Source organism: Ostrinia nubilalis, chromosome 13 (genome assembly GCF_963855985.1).
Source record: "Ostrinia nubilalis chromosome 13, ilOstNubi1.1, whole genome shotgun sequence".
In the NCBI taxonomy this organism is placed as follows: domain Eukaryota; kingdom Metazoa; phylum Arthropoda; class Insecta; order Lepidoptera; family Crambidae; genus Ostrinia; species Ostrinia nubilalis.
The window spans coordinates 3,591,465-3,609,037 of NC_087100.1; the positions used below are offsets into that span (position 1 = coordinate 3,591,465).

At 36.0% G+C, this 17,573-nt stretch overlaps 2 protein-coding genes across 3 annotated transcripts in view; one reads left to right on the forward strand and one right to left on the reverse strand.

Annotated features, from left to right (window-relative positions):
• Positions 1-17,573, reverse strand: part of LOC135077450 (drebrin-like protein) — a 229,056-nt gene that overhangs the window by 189,754 nt on the left and 21,729 nt on the right. The window contains exon 8 of one of the 2 annotated variants that reach the window (XR_010258460.1): positions 15,766-17,282. Coding sequence is in view for 1 of the 2 variants with exons in the window: in XM_063971999.1 (XP_063828069.1) it covers positions 17,134-17,282 (149 nt within the window). In the remaining variant the exon portion in view is untranslated. Of the gene's footprint in view, positions 1-12,226; positions 17,283-17,573 lie in introns of those variants that run through there. The other variant, XM_063971999.1, reaches the window with a different exon arrangement.
• LOC135077416 (FK506-binding protein 5-like) lies at positions 5,322-12,091 on the forward strand. The gene is made up of 7 exons (XM_063971950.1): positions 5,322-5,810; positions 6,211-6,331; positions 6,788-7,467; positions 7,558-9,752; positions 10,094-10,371; positions 10,883-11,087; positions 11,910-12,091. The coding sequence occupies exons 1-7, from the start codon at positions 5,579-5,581 to the stop codon at positions 11,994-11,996; spliced, it is 3,798 nt and encodes a 1,265-aa protein (XP_063828020.1). The 5' UTR covers positions 5,322-5,578; the 3' UTR covers positions 11,997-12,091.

Genomic DNA, 17,573 nt, shown 5'->3' on the forward strand with positions numbered 1-17,573 from the left:
AGTATAGCAGATAATTAGTCCATCGTGAGCAGAAATTTGTCCACTAATAGCAAAATTCGTTCAAATTATAGTTTTAAAGTTATTGGCTAGAAGATTCTTTTATCTTGCAGCTTAGACCTTTAGCTACAGACCTTAGACAGTATTTTTGAAACATTCTTACGCATGGTGGAGGAAGGGACGCTCTAGAGCAGTGGTTCTTAACCGGTGGTCCGCGGACCACTGGTGGTCCCTGGAGGCATTCCAAGTGGTCCACGATGTGCACTTGCACACCTTGGTCAAAACCACTTTTAACTGATTTTTGCAGTCAAACTGGTTTTGACCGATTATGAGGTGGTCCCTGACAAGACAGAAATTTGGTAAAATGGTCCCTCATGACTTAAAGGTTAAGAACCACTGCTCTAGAGACTCAAAACTACAAGGATACACATGAACTCCAGTTTTAAATCCGTTGATATCTGCTGCATCTGCCATGTTTTTGGCTATAAGATTCTTCTATCTTACGGCTTAGACCTTTAGCTACAGACCTTAGACAGTATTTTTGTGAAAATTCTTACGCATGGTGGAGGAAGGGACGCTCTAGACACTCAAGTCTACAAGGAGTCACATCAACTCCAGTTTTAAATCCGTTGACATCTGCTGCATCTGCCATCTTTTTGGGTAGAAGATTCTTCCATCTTGCAGCGTAGACCTTTAGCTACAGACCTTAGACAGTATTTTATTGAAAATTCTTACGCATGGTGGAGGAAGGGACGCTCTAGACACTCAAGTCTACAAAGGGTCACATGAACTCCAGTTTTAAATCCGTTGACATCTGCTGCACCTGCCATCTTTTTGGCTAGAAGATTCTTCTATCTTGCAGCTTAGACCTTTAGCTACAGACCTTAGACAGTATTTTTGAAACATTCTTACGCATGGTGGAGGAAGGGACGCTCTAGAGACTCAAGTCTACAAGGAGTCATATGAACTCCAGTTTTAAATCCGTTGACATCTGCTGCATCTGCCATCTTTTTGGCTAGAAGATTCTTCTATCTTACAGCTTAGACCTTTAGCTACAGACCTTAGACAGTATTTTTTATTATTTATTTGTGTCAGTGTGCTCTTCTAAAGAGTGTAAGACGATTGTATGTAGGTACTATTAAAATGTAATTTTAACTCATTGGTTTTGTCTCATATTTGAGGAATGTACTATGTATCATGAGTAGAGTCTTCGTTTAAAAGGATGCGAACGATTTAAATTTCAATAGGTAGACAAAATTGACAGACAAAATTGATAATTCTTAATTATCAAAAATTTAAGCTTTCTCCAGTAACACTGATATTATTATACTGTGACTCATCAAAGTCATCATTGTCAAAAATATTGACAAATCGCTAACTGTCACGGCCAAAAAACTGACACGCGTCCGTCCTCCGTAAGCGCCACCGCGCGACTGATTGAGATTGTCCAAGCCGTCATGGACGATTTTTTCCACATTTTTTAACATAGTAACTAAATAAGACGCAATATAAAAATTTCATCCGTTAAAAGCCCTCAAGTTATTTCTGAACTTTAGTTTAGTAAAAGATTTAGAATCTCAAATCGCTTATTTTAAAAATAAAACCATAAATAGAAAACGAATAGAGGTAACTTTGGGAATATATTCTATCGCAGGGGTCACCAAATGGCGGACCGCGGTCCGCTTGCGGACCGCCGACCCATTGTATGCGGACCGAGTTATTACGAGCTTACAAGCAAGAAAGAGATTGCGGATCGCATCGCATAAGCGTTGATCGTCGCGCGGTGGTGAAGCGCGGCGTCGCGCGCGCGCGACAAGAAAGCGGGGCGGGGATCACGTGTCATGTCACGTGATCGTGCTGCCCGGCCGGCCGCGGGGATAGTGTTTTGCAGTGTTGCCAGAAGTTTACTTTTGTAACCTTTTAGGTGATTTTTGAACTGCTTTGGTTACTTTTAGGTTACCTACATTAATGAAAAGGTTACTTTTAGGTGATTTTTCGGAATTTGTAGAATTAACTTTTACAGGTTATTCAGTAAAAAAATATTAATAGTGTCAATTTACAAATTATTTAAATTGAAACGTGACACTTTCAAAATGTTGATGATTTCCAATTAATTTTAACACATTGTATGAATTTTGGCTGATTGCTAAGATAAGAGTCGAAGATGAAAGTTGTTAGTACGAATCAGCTTTATGAATTAATATGATATTAATCGCGTGAGGGTTACTTTTTTTTCAAAAAGGTTAATTTTTTTTCTATTTCTGGTAATTTCTGACAAGACCCTACTGGCAACACTGGTGTTTTGTTTTAATTCCGAGTCAAGGACGCCACGACGACGACGCGCATTTTCTTGTTTACTTAATGTTTAAGTAAATAATTGTTTACATTAGCGAGTTTTATCACTATGGAACCGAAAAAAAGGAAAGTCGAAGATGAAAATAGACAGTTTTTGCCCGAATGGACCGATTTATATTGTTTTACGCTGCCAAGTCGTCCTGGAGCAAAACCAATGTGCTTGATCTGTAACCAAACAGTGGCGTTGATCAAAAGCTCGAACATAAAACGACATTATGATACCAAACATAAATCATTTGCCGAAAACTTTCCAATTAGGAGTGATTTGCGTAAGTCTAAAATTGCAAGTTTGTTATCGAGTTACTCATCTTCAACCCAGATAATCAATCGCTCGATGACTGATCAGGAAAAATGTGGTGAGGCTTCTTTACGTATTTCATGGACTCTTGCTAAGCACATGAAACCAATTACTGATGCAGAAGTAGTTAAAGAATGTTTTCTCGAGGCGGGCAGTGCTTTATTTGAGAGCAAAAAGGATGTTATTGAGATGATACGACGGATTCCATTATCAGCTTCAACTAACACAAGAAATATACATGTTTTGGCAGAAGAAATACATTATGATGTGAAGCGGCAATTACATAATGCGAACTATTACGCTTTGGCTTTGGATGAATCAACCGATGTCACCGATACGGCGCAGTTAATAATTTTTGTACGCTACCTGGATCAAACGAGAGAAACTTTTGTTGAGGAGATATTAGCTCTTTTGCCATTATTAGGAAGAACTCGAGGAGAAGACATGATCAAAACAGTGATTGATTATTTTGATAAAGACGAGTTGGACTTGAAAAAGCTTTTATCGATAACTACAGACGGCGCGCCAGCAATGGTTGGAAGTAAAAAAGGACTTGTTCACCTTTTGAGTAGCAATGAAAGATGCAACGAAAATTTGATTTCTTTCCACTGTATTATTCACCAAACAGTGCTTTGCTGTAAACTCAATCATAATTTTGAGCGCGTTATGCAAGAAGTGGTGAAAATAGTTAATTTTCTACGTGCAAAATCATCACTGCAACATCGTGAGTTAAAATCATTTCTTGAAGAAGTGAATGCACAATATGACGATCTACTGTTGCATAACAATGTGAGATGGTTGAGTAAGGGCTGCGTATTGGAAAGATTCTTCAGCCTTTTAGAGCACTTGAAGACATATATTTCCAATAGCAATCAGATTTCAGCAAACGCCTACTTAAGTTTTCTAAACGAAAAAGAAAATGTAGCTGTCATTGCTTTTTTAACGGATATTTTCAAATATATCAATGACTTGAACATTAAACTTCAAGGCAAGGGAAAGCTTATATGGGAGCTCATGTCAGAAGTGAAAAGTTTTTCGCGGAAATTAGATCTCTTTATTAATGATATCAGTAATGAATGCTTACACTTTCCTAATTTAAAAAAAATAATAATCAGCAGTGACAATGAGATTGACGTCAACCAATACAAGACGTTCATTTCAGATCTCAAATCGGAATTTCAAACAAGGTTCGCTGATTTTAAGAAAATTGAGAATGTTGTAGAAATCCTCAGCAGTATTTACTCTCTGCAACCCGATGGTGAATGGAGCAGCGAAGCTGCAAGTGTTTTCGGGAGTGATAAAGCTATTCTGCAGATCGAAATGATCGATTTCCAAGAAAACACAGTTTTAAAGCACAAACATGCCGAAGTTTCCAGTGAAGAGTTCTGGATAAAATTTGTGTGTGGTAATAAATATCCAGAACTACAAAAATTAGCTTTGAAACTTCTCACTTTGTTTGGGTCAACATATATTTGCGAAGCAGCATTTTCGAAGATGAACTTCGTTAAGAATAGATTTCGATCTCGACTTACTGATGAACATCTTCAGGATTTAATGTCAATAGTTTGCACCAATTCCACTCCAAACTTCAGACAGATAATTAACAATAAAAAATGTCACTTTTCTCATTGATATGTAACTTTTGTAATTTCCGTAATTACCTACCTTTTTTCAATAATTTTTTTTTTTATAATATGTGTGGACCGCGAAGGTCATTTCATTTCTAAAAATGGACCCCGACCGAAACTAATCGGTGACCCCTGTTCTATCGAGTCAACTTCATCAATTCGTGTTTCCATCCGTTAATAGCCCTAGAAAATATCCTCAACTATGCCCAATAAAAATCTTAGCCTTTAATTTTACTGTTTAGTACCTCAAAAATGAAAATTGAAAACCCCATTTTCGCCATTTTCTCTGCTACCCGGCCTTAATGTATCGCACATACAATTTTTTACGGACGTCAGACTACAAAAAACTACATTACCAACAACTTTTTACAAAACAATTTACGCGCTTTGTACGAGAGCAACGAGAAAGGTAAAAACTTTTTCAAAGTTGCCGCGTAAACAAATGACTTCCTATAATTTTTTTTTTGCCGTTGCATTCATTCAACCAGTTGACCAACTGTCAATGTTTCTTGTGTCATTAAATAACAAATTAAGCATATTTTATTCATTGTATTAATATTTTTTACTTAAAAAAGATTAACTCAATTAATGAAACATAATTTGAACATTATAAAATTTTAACAACGAATGAATTGTTTCTGAACGAATAACGTTCCGTTATAAGTAGTATTTTGATAACATCAATCTATTAAAATGTCGACAATTGATGACTTTAATATGTATTTTTAATATTTAATGAGCCCTTTATTTTAATAACACGGAAATTTGACATCATTTACAGCTTGCCCTCAGTCCTTGACCTTGTAACTTACAAGCTGTAAGAACAAAGACATACATAAATCATAACAACAGTGTAAAACGGAACGTGTTATTTTTAAAACTAGTTTGACAGAACAGAAGAAGCTGCCCCCCTAGACAAAACGCACTTTTTGATCGAATCGAAAATCGAATCTGTCAAAACTCCATACAAAATAGGGGCTTTTCGACCACTTTTCGACTGGTTTGCGATTATAATTTGCACTTTGTCTAGACCCACAGGCAACGGTTTTTGTGTTTTTGTTTTGCTTGCCTGTTTTCGTTACATTAATTTATTTCAGTGGGCAGTAATTAATAGAAATTAATGTAGATTAGTGTAGATTGACACTGTATACTGTAAATCGCAGTTTCACAGCACGCGGTGGTACAATTTTTGTGAAATACTAGTTCACGACTACATGACGCGGATGGGTGTAGAGAACACTTCAAAAGTGTGATAAATCCTTGTGTATTGTGTGGTGTATTGTTAAAAGCTGCCTGAAGCATGTCCCAATCTAGGATTCCGTCTCCAGCCCGGTCGCAGGGGGCCCCAATAACTCCTCGGAGATACAAATCTCGAACACGCAGCGTTGGCTCACCTGCTCGGTCTACCACCTCAGTGAGGCTGTCTGCATTAGCCCAGTTTAAAGAAAACAATAAGGACTCGTTTGTTCTGTCTCCAGCGCCCAGCAGACGGTCTGTGTTGAATGATGACACTGATATTGAGGAACCTAGACGTTAGTAAATTTTATAGAATTGTTTATAGTTAAAAATAATGACACTGGCTTTCTGTATACATTATTTATCATGCTGGTTCTAAGCTAGCATCATAATTCTTGATAGAATTTGTGTATCTATGCGCATCAGAACCTAGAATTTCTGACATAAAAATATTGATTCAGTCAATTATTTATAAAAGGGTCAAAAGTGGCACCAAGTGGTTCGTGTAATATTACACTCGGCGTTGGCTAGCCAGTTCCATTTCTTGAACTTGGCTGTTGTGTGTCGAGATTTTATGTAATGAACATTAGAGTATCTATCTTATTATCAATTTATGTCAATATGTCATAGCCATCTAGATTTCTAGATTTTCTGCAGCCAGTTTAGTCTTATTTTAATATTATCTTGATAACCCAGGTAGGAGCTGGTGGAGGAAACTGAACGATAACTCCAGGGATGTCATGGAGGTTCTAAATGATAATAAAGTTTTGGAGACAAATGAAGCGGTTGAAGAGTACATTGATATTGAAGTTTTGAGGTAATTTAAACTGTCATCAGTTTACTATTATTTTTACATCATAACTTGTTATGTTTTGTAATGATGTGTTGTTTGTTTAAAAAAACTTTAGCTCTTAGAGTAGGCGCACACCGTTGATTTTTCGTCGGCCGATAGTTTAGTCGGGCAGTTGATCAGTATGGGCATGTATGGGAGTGCACACTACGCCGATTCGATTTGGCCGATTCTTCATACAATTTAAAATCGGGCACAACTATCGGCCAACTAAAAATCAATGGTGTGCGCCTACTCTTACTGTTTCAGTAAAGTATTTCTACATCATAAAATGAGTGCCAATATAAATTACTGCCAGGAACTGATTATGTTTAATGGGTCACTTTGTGATTATTTGTTTATAGACATAGCTACTTTTACTATGGACATTTTGTAAACCTTCTTCCTATCATAAATAATAACATTCCTTTTGTTATCTTTCAGCCAAGAAAAAAAAAACTACACATTAGATCTTCCAGACAGTAGCGATAGTGAATCCATCAGCAGCATAGTCATCCCTCAAAGGAAACTCTTTACACAGAAAGATCAAGCTCAAAACAAATTCGGCCAACTTATCGGTACTAGAGAGACTCTAGCAAAGCTTCACAAATCAACTGCAGCTGACAAAACAGTCAATGTACCACCAAAAAACCTTTTTGGTCAAGGAACGAGGCCTAAGTCAAAACCGGTATTTCCTGCTGCATTGCTAAACTTGTCTTCAAACAAAACAGTTAATAAAACCAAAGAAAATGTCGCTGCGGAAGTCAAAGGACAGGTCAGAAGTCTCTTCGGCAACCGGGCTGGGACCAAGCGTAAGAATATGTTTGCTGACTTCATTGTGTCCGAGAGTGAAGATGAAATATCTGAAATACAACCCAAAGTGTTTGGATTTCCAAAGAAACCGGACACGAGACGTGACAGTGCCACTTCGCGAGGAAAACGCGAGCATTCGCCTACTTCTAGTATTACAACTGACATTGAAATGGAGGAGTGGAAAATGCTTCCATCTTCTACCATGGTCGAAAACCAGTTGGAGGATATGATGGCCGCAGCTAAAACTCCAGTTAAAAGACCAAGATTGAGTAAATTGCCTGACATTAAAGAAACTGAAACTAAAAGTACTGGTAAGTATTCATTATTTAATAAATTTTTGAACCTTGTACAGTTAAGTTTTGATTGATTGATGTTAAAGCACTTTTTTCACTTGTTTTCAGTTGAGCAAATTGAAAAGGAACCATCTGACGAAGAGCAAGAACTGAAATATGATGATGAAGATGATAAAAGTGAAGTAATTCATGAACAGCAAATGCAAGATCAACGTGAAGTTGATGATAATGAGCATGATGGCATCCAAACCAATATTACAATCCAAAGCACTACAAATAAGATTACTGAAGGAAAAGAAAAGACAATGGGCATGAATGAAGAAGACAAACAAAATAAAAGCCACGCTACGTCACGAAATGTAAGCAAAGTGAAAGATAAAAACGTAAATCAGAGCAAAATACCCAGTGTAAATCAACAAAATAATGTTAGCCAGCATAAAATGAGTCCAGAAAAGGAACAAGATGTAGAAATGGAAGTTGAACTAACACAGAAAAAAGATAATAACACTGTTGTCAAAAACAAAAGCTACAGAGACTCAAATTCTCTGCAAAAAGATAAGGCTGATCAAAGCAAGGCCCAAAATAATGATGACGTCGCCAATGTTGATCAAGTTGACAATTGTGATGAAGGTAATGACCAAAACAAAAGTAAGAATAATCATAATGTAAGCTTAAAACAAAATAGAGATATTAGTCAAGTTAAGTCTAATACAAGCCAAGAAAAAGGAAATGACAAAGAAGCGATTGCAGCAAATGCAAGTGACAATCTTGATCAAGATGAACAAGAGGAACTAAATGAAAACGTTGATGAAGAAATACAAGAAGAAAATGAAGATCAGATTCAAAATGACATAGAAGAACAAGCAAGTGAATCGAAAGAACCAGAAAACGACTCTGAAGAACAGAATGAGGATGTTGAATTACAAAATCAAAGCGAAATCATTAAACAAGACGAAGATCACGAAGTTAGTATGGCACAAGAAAGTGAGACAGAACAAAACAAAGACGAAATGGATGTCCAAAATGACAGTCTAGTACAAAATCATGAAGATTGTGAAAATAACGCACATAATGAAAGTGCAGCGGAAGACCAAAATCAAAGCGTACCTGAAGTACAATCTGAGCAAGAAGAAGAAGTACAGGACAGCGAGCAAGAAGACGAAGAAAATCAAGAAGATAATGAAGTTGAAAATGAGAGTTCAGCCGAAGATCAAGATAATGAAGTTGAAAATCAGAGTGAAATAGAAGAGGATGATGATAGAAATGCCAGTGACGCAGAAATGGAACAAGTCAGTGCTGTACAAGACGAAAACGACATGGAAGACGAAGATGGAATCAACGAAAGCGCTGAAGTACAAAATGAAGAGGATGCTGAAGAAAACGAAAGCGATAACGAACAAAACGATGATGAAGAAGAAGTAAACGAAAGTGCTGAAGTTAATGATTCAGAAGAAGATCAAAATGAAAGTGCTGAAGTAAATGAAATGGAAGATCAAAATGAAAGTGCCGAAGTAAATGATACGGAAGAAGAGCAAAATGAAAGTGCCGAAGTAAATGATACGGAAGAAGATCAAAATGAAAGCGCTGAAGTACAAAATGATGACGAAGAAGAAGATGCGCAAAACGAAAGCGCCGAAATGGATAATGACATTGACAATGACGCTCAAAACGAAAGCGAACATCAAGAAAACGAGGACTCCAATGACCAACAACAATCTGACTACGAAGCACCCAACGACTCACACGACACAACCGGCCGCCACAGAAAGAAGAAAGATACCAATGTTAATTCACCCGAAGCAATTTTACATGACAAAACGAACCAACTGGAATCGTTTACAGCGCAAGGCCGCAACACAAGTGTAAGAAAAACCACTATGCTGAAAAATATGACTATAAGACCAAGTCTGGCCCCACCTAGAGAAAGCACGGGAATATCTGATGGAACAACCAATTCGAGCGCAGAAGGATCAGGGTGGGACTCCCATAGAACCACTAGGAAGACGCTCCGTCAAACTTTCGGCAGAGACTTCACTCCTAGAAAATCCTTACGCGCTTTGGTCATGGAGAAATCGGCCAAGCGACAAACGGCGATAAGTGAAGTGACTGCTAAGTTCCCTCAAGCTAACTCCACAGAACTCCAGCTACCTGAAGCGTCGATGGTTCCTGATGATTGTGAGATGACAGTAGAAGAAGACAGACAGGAATCCAATCATGACGTGTCGAAGCGAACAAGACAGACCACGTTGGAAATGTATTTGCAGAAAATTAAAATGCAAAACATGGAACGGAACTTAAAAATGGTAAGTTTGCTCTTTATTCTTCAAGCTTTAGTATTTTTTTCTGATTCTTATAGTTCTGATTAACTATAGTTTCCTGTTTATACTTCTTTATTGCTGCTGCTTTTCAGTGTGCTCTTTGCAAAATGAGCACTTCACAAAGTGCGCGTTTTTTTTTCATACTAAATTTAAAGTTTAACATTTTTTGGTATAATATTTAGTACAGAAAAGTGCGCTTTTTGCGAAATGCACATCAACTGCGACAGAATCAGCAAATGTAAAATTAAAACAATTCTAATTATTAGTCAATGATATAAATCAATAGTAATTGATTTGCTGGTTCTTATTCATATTTTATGTTACAGCAAGAAGCAGTAAGGAATTCTCTAAAAGCGCCCACAACAGATGTCCTGAACCCTTTCAAAGTGCCAGCTAGGCCGATGTTCTCCTCACGAAAGCCTAACAAAGCGGCCAGCAAGCCTAAAGCCAAGCCAGTGAAGTCTGCCCTGATACCATTGGACGATCTGCCGCCAGAATTACTCGAGGATATGAAGTACAAGCCGCCTAAGAGATTTCAGCCGAGCAACGCGTCGTGGATTACGAAAAGACTGTACAAGTTTTTGGAGAGCAAATTGGAGTCCAAGTAAGCATCGTTTATTTGTCTAAAGTTGACACATAAAAACCAGACAAATTATTGAGATTTGAGTTGCATGTTCGGTCTTAAAATTTTTTAAACAGCAACTATGCAATTTGACTTCTTAAATGCAAGCGTAAAGGGCTCTATTTTTCGAAAATCATGTTGATTCAAACCCACATAGCGTGCTCAACACACATAAAAAAGTGGCATATTTTGTCATTTAACAAATGATGTTACTGGCGAATCACAGAACCACGACAGAACCATACTTACTTAGTCAGAGCTAATGCGAGTTCTCCTCACAAGATGGCGCCACTGTCTTAGCCACTTCAAAGTTACCTACCTTACATGCCAATAACACGAAATACCGATCGCGAATGAGCGGGAGCCTATTGACACAGTGGCCCACTATTTTTTATATATTCGTTTTGTGTTGTTATTGTTTATATTTGTGCTTACTGTGTTCAATAAATTCTATTTCTTTCTTCTTTCAAATATAGCCCTTATTACTTCCCAGATACGACTACAAAGCCCGCGTGCGCGCCGAGAAGCTAGTGCAGACCATATACCACTTCGCCAAGGACCTGCGGCGCGTGCCTGTGGCGCCGGCGCCGGCGGTGGACGCGCTGAAACTAGAAATGGCGCGGTTGGGTGTGGTCACCACGCATTTTGACTTCTACCAGTTCTTCCACGAGTATATGCCGAGGGAGGTGCGGATCAAGGTACGTAACAATAAGGAGTCCTATGCCCGTTTTCACCATCAATCCCTAATTTTTAAGTGACCCATATGAAAACAAAATTCCTGTTATGTGTTACCATAGGGGTCACTTAAAAATTAGGGATTGATGGTGAAAACGGGCACTAGACACTTAACATCAGGTGCGATTGTGGTCAAATAACTGTCTTGTTATGCATTAAAAAAAAGTATTCATTATTATGTATAAAGCCTGGTCCGTGAGCACGTAGAATTTTGTCCAATGAACCCAAGCTACCCATCCTTATCGCTCGCGCGTAATTATGTTGCTGTCGCGCTCGCACACTAACTGCGGGCGCCCGTCGCACAGTCGCGGATGGGTAGCTTGGGGTCATTGGACAAAATTCTACGTGCTCACGGACCAGGCTTTAGATCGTTTCATCCACGAAGACGCGCCCCACCAATTTTTGGTCAGAGGAAGCGCGAGGTACGGGGAGTTTGATCCGAGCAACCCGAGCGTCATTATTGTAGTGTGCGTGTGCACTCATGGATAATGTAGCGTGTACCGATAACACTCCGGAAGAATGGTTGGTCGCGTCTTCGTGGATGAAACGATCTAACTACCTACCTCTATCCCTGCCTCCTGTTTTTACAAATAAATGGTTTGATAAATGGTTAAATGGTCGATAAGCGCCTCCGCTGCGTGGAACAGACAGTTTTGTTTGATGATAAACCGCTAAGTAACAAGCCTTTAACTTCAGCTATCTTATAATACCCAGTACCTACAGTGAAATAGCGTTTCAAACTCAATAATCCAATTTCTAACGTACTTGTGGATGGATTGTTTCAGGTGGTGCCAGATATAGTGAACAAAATAAGTGTGCCGCGACATGGAGTGTTCTCGGACATTATAAGGGGGAACACAGTCCAAGGATAGAAAAACTATCAGAAGAAGAACTACCTCCGATATTTAATTTAAGTGTGATATTATGAGTTTACGATTCATTAATGAAATTATGCTTTACGAGATTACACTTTTGTTTCATTTATATATTTTGACTACATTATTAAATTAGTAATTCTAAAAACATACATAGAGCCGAACATATAACCTCCTCCGATTAAAAATATGGGCATTAGTAGAAGTGCAAAATAAAAATAAAAGCATTTTTCCGGGGTCTAGGAATTGTTTATTTGAAAATAGGATACAAATGTAAACCTATATTACAATGGAGCACCATACACGAAAATTATATTGCAATCATATTAGGTACATTATAGTTACAAAACCGTGTGTCAACTAAATACCAAAAATACATTTCATATCACTTACATGGCTTACTCTATTATGTATAGAAGGGTCAAAGGCAAAGCTTAGTCTTACTTTATTCTAAAGGGCTCTCGTTTTTCTCTAGTTTGATATAAAAACTTTAAAAATCGTAAGAAGTTTGAGTTTTATTATTTTACAAAAAGTTTGAAAGGAGCATAGTAGGATTAGTACTATCTCAATCGTACCTACTTCTTACTACATATTATACAGTGTGTCCGGGCATGTAGTGATCAAACTTTAAAGGCGTAATCTATGAACAATTTTATCGATGAAAATACTTCAAATTTGGGGCTTGACCCATTTCTCGAAAAATTACATCGATTTAAATTTTTAATTTTTAGTTTACACCTCTTCTTTAAAAAACAAGTGAAAGCGTGGGTAGCTTAACATTAATAGGCAAAAATTTTATATCATGCGATAGCCAATAAAATTATCTATTAGTAGAAGAAGAAAACAGACACAAATTTCATACATTTTATGGGAGTAAGAATGGATTGAATTAGAAAAATACATTACTTTTTTCACTTCTTTTTCAGTTATTTTCCAACACAAGAAAAACCAGGTCGTTAAGGTATGTTTTATTTGCATTGTATTATTAGTATTTGAGCTATTCTACAAAACGAATGTAAATTTATTAGTCTACGTCTATTAGTTTCGACGTAATTGTTGAACAAAAATACCCCTTCCCAGCGGTTTCCATAGCGCACGCGACATGCGAAAATGCACTGCCTGAAAGAATCACACAACCTATTCCGATTACTATGGAAACCGCTGGGAAGGGGTATCTTTGTTCAACAATTACGTCGAAACTAATAGACGTAGACTAATAAATTTACATTCGTTTTGTAGAATAGCTCAAATACTAAAAATACAATGCAAATAAAACATACCTTAACGACCTGGTTTTTCTTGTGTTGGAAAATAACTGAAAAAGAAGTGAAAAAAGTAATGTATTTTTCTAATTAAATCCATTCTTACTCCCATAAAATGTATGAAATTTGTGTCTGTTTTCTTCTTCTACTAATAGATAATTTTATTGGCTATCGCATGATATAAAATATTTGCATATTAATGTTAAGCTACCCACGCTTTCACTTGTTTTTTAAAGAAGAGGTGTAAAATAAAAATTAAAAACTTAAATCGATGTAATTTTTCGAGAAATGGTTCAGGCCCCAAATTTGAAGTATTTTTATCGATAAAATTGTCCCTAGATTTTGCTCTTAAAGTTTGATCACTACAAGCCCGGACACACTGTATTATCACTGGTAATTTTAAGAAGGAAAATCGTATAGAACAAAAGTATATGTTTATGCAGCGAGAGCCCTAAATTGGGGCACAAGTTACAAGGATATATTGAACTATTGTTACATAATAAATTACAATGTGCCTTGTAGAATAATATTTGCTAAAAAGAATGTAAAGATAATGTGCTCGTCTTATAAATACAAATTAAACATTAAAATAAAGTGTCTTTCATATGATAAAACTTCAACTGTTAATATTTAATTGGATATACATCTCGGTTAATAATAGTATACGGGAATACAAAGTATGAACTCTATATATTACAATAATATAGGGTAGTAAAATATTGTCAGAAGTATACAGGCAGAATTTTCAAGTGTTTCAAATAGCAAAAATCGTATGATGAAGCTGTAGATTTTATCAAAATAAACTGTCCTACAAGTATTTTTTGCTATTTATTATAGTTTCGCATACACTTGAAAAAGCTCACCTGTAGGTATACATAAAGTTTGTATTGGTTAGTATACAAATGCTAGAAAATTTTGTGACCATGATACTAATACTGAATATTCTAAATAAGTAATTTAATAAATAATGAATTCAAGACTAGTTTAGAAGTACATAAAAATGCATTACAATTTGAGAATCAAAATATTTTGTTGTGCTCTTATATGGAAATTAAGGATTAGCTTAAATGTATGTCAGTACATCATTTTGTCTTTATTATAATCTAGGATTTGGCCTACCCTAGAGCAAGTGATCTTTATATTTCTTTGAAATTGAATCTCAATGGTAAACACTTGTTCAACGTGCAATATCTTTTCATTTCAAGAGGACTTGTATAAATAAATCGAAGTCTATAATCTACTAAAAGCAAAGGCAGTACAAGTCTAAAATTAAAGCAGTCTGGAGGAAATTAACCCTAAAGCCCTACATAGGAGAATTTAAATTACCACTGTCTCACTCACGCGCGCACGGGTGACAGTATGAGTGACAGAGACGGAAGTCAATATTACAAACAATAGACCTCTCAAGATAAACAAGTGAGCAAACGCTCGGTACACTCCACTCTCTTCAAAAGGTATTTTTAAAGCATTAGAATTCAAATTGGCATACGAATTTGTCAAAAATATACAGGAATTCGTATACGATGAGCACACCTTGTGTATGCGAATAAGAATTATAATGGTTTATAAGTTAGTAAGATACAGGATACCAGGTACAGGTTCTTCTTTGTCTATTTTTTTTGTCGCGAAAACTTGCAATATACAGTTGGAAAGTAATTGTTATTCTTGAATTACTGTAGCAATTAGCAGTTAATAGTTGTACAAATTGACTAAAAATGTGGAGCGTACCGCGAACGTAAATTATCTAAAATCAAATATAATTTAAAATTAACGATATGCATCGCATAGTTAATGATTAATTAATTTTAATCTCTCAAATTTCATAATTCACAACACTGAAATTAAATATAAATTACAAAACATTAGGTACTTAATAAATAAAATTATATAAAAGAAAGTACACATCATTAACATACCTTAAAATTAATATGTCACTGTCGAGCAGTATAAAACATAATAATACAACGTGTAATGAAGTCAACGCAAAACCTAAATCAGTATAATAATCAGTTATTAAAATTTTAAAATACATTGTTAATTATTAACAAAAGAAAAATATTTCATGAAACAATGGTATCATGTCAAGTTTAAAAGTGAAATAGTGCATGCAGTGCTCATAATCATTTATTTTGTGAAAATAAATTATGAAACTTGCACCAATTTATTATAATTCAGTTGGCATTAACATATTATGTAGCTATTGCGTTACTTCAATTACACGTCACATAACCAAAGGATAATTTACACATATTAACTTGTTAGTAGGTAACTAAAATTTTACTTAATTTTCAGTGATTAATTACATAGTAAAAAGAATTTAGTATATGTTTACATGCAATTTAATCATTTAAAATTAAGTTACAATTTAGTTACTTAATACGTGTAAATTGAGCCTTAACTCCCCTTGACTAAAAACCAATTGTCCACAACACTAATTTCTTATCACACTCATCAAACATAACATAAAAAGCTAAATGTTATGTTACATGTAATAGTCACAAAACGCATTCTATAAGTCACAAAACTTCAATTACTTTGGAAGATATAATTTATGAGTGTTGTGCGCCTTCAGAAAAGATTAATTTATTATTTTGGCACGGTTTTATTTAAATTCATCATGGATTTTTTACACCAAATGGTTTTGTTTAGGCCTCGACTTAGCCTTCGTCAAACCTACATTCCTATAACCAAAAAGCTAATAGAATTGACATTAAATAATTATACTAGCAAACAATAACGTTATTGTTTTCGCCCAAACTCATTTCATCATAGCAATTGAGTCTATTCTTATGACTTTCATTTGAATAAAGCTCGAGTATATCGCGTAAAATATTCCATTACTTGTCAGTTTATAAATACATCGATTATATTGTATACCAAGATTTTAAGAGCCATAGTATACTTCTTTTCGTAGCGACTAGCTTCAACTGTTTTGATAATTTCGTATTATTAGAACGAGTCTCACAGGCAAAACAAAGACAACTCGCGATTTCATACGTTCAGTGGTTACAATTTTATCGTAATGTTTAAATACCAATAATTCGATTTTATTGTTCAAATATCGTGGTTATAACAAATCTTTGGCTAAAATCTAATTTAGCCTGGATCCAAAGGCTTTCAGTTTCCAAATTAGTGCGAATTAGACCAAAATCACGTCGGGTCTGATCGACTACTAAGTTTAACTTACACATTATTCTTTCGCTATGTCGTATATTATAGGGTGTTTCCCAATGTCACAATCACAACAATGATACAGAAAATTATCTAGATGGTGATTATTTAGTGTGACAAGTTTTTTTTGTGACAACAAAAAAGTAAAAATATTGTTGATAATAACAGTGTAACACGAAAATTAAAGCGTATCGATGCAAGACTGTAACATTCACTGATGTGACATTGGAAAACAATCGCACTACTTAATACACTATCGCAGTCAATCGTTAGGCTCAAGTTACACTGGCAATAGCCCGCTTGGAATGTTACCTATTACGTATGTAGACAATACACGTGTAGTGCCGCCATATTTGTGTCAAACTGGCGCAAAAAAAAATAAAAAGTAAAGAAAAAGAGTTCTAAGAGACAGTTTCATGTTTTGAGAGTTTGGTTCAAAATGCGCCAGTTTGCTTGAGCCGAACTACATCTACAATCACTTACCAACCAACATTGCACGAAAATAATTGTCAAAATTGCCATAATTATTTACCAAACCTTACCGGGTACAAATGCCATGCACAGCCAGCTATAATCGCCATGCATTTTCGGGTACAATTACCGATTATTGTCGGTTGAAATGTCAGACATTGGCGTATATCTTGTAAGTACCGTATCGGCTACGGTTGCCGACTATTGCTGTGCATTGCCGCGGAAATCGGCTAGCGGGGGTGAGGTAGTAACTCGACGTAGTTGGCTGGAAAGAGGCCGAATAAGCCTTGAGGGCCGAGGCCTTGCCACCAGCCAGCGTCGATTTGTTCAATGTGCGTGATTATGTCACCAGGATCGAAGGTGATCTCGGATTCGTCCGCTGAGGAAGAAATGAATCAATTTATATACATATTCATTAAGTTGTTGATAGTGAGATTACCAGTGGAAAATTACATATCTATCAATATGATCAAAAAAATCAATTACCCCTGTATCTAGATAAAAGGGGGTGGGATTGCAACCTAACAAAAGTGGCATTATCATAAAAGAATTTTCTGTAAAACTGTAAAAGAAACGTCGTTCAAGAACATTTCACTCGAAATAAGTGAAAATTAAAAGACATCTACAGTTAAAAATATACACTCAACATCAAATAAACCGCACCTTCCGC

Bases quoted from the DNA above. Each gene is read 5' to 3' on its own strand.
- LOC135077416 (XM_063971950.1), top strand. From the start codon at position 5,579: ATGTCCCAATCTAGGATTCCGTCTCCAGCCCGGTCGCAGGGGGCCCCA. The intron at 7,468-7,557 runs GTAAGTATTCAT...ACTTGTTTTCAG, and splicing joins AACTGAAACTAAAAGTACTG to TTGAGCAAATTGAAAAGGAA. The intron at 9,753-10,093 runs GTAAGTTTGCTC...TTTATGTTACAG, and splicing joins TGGAACGGAACTTAAAAATG to CAAGAAGCAGTAAGGAATTC.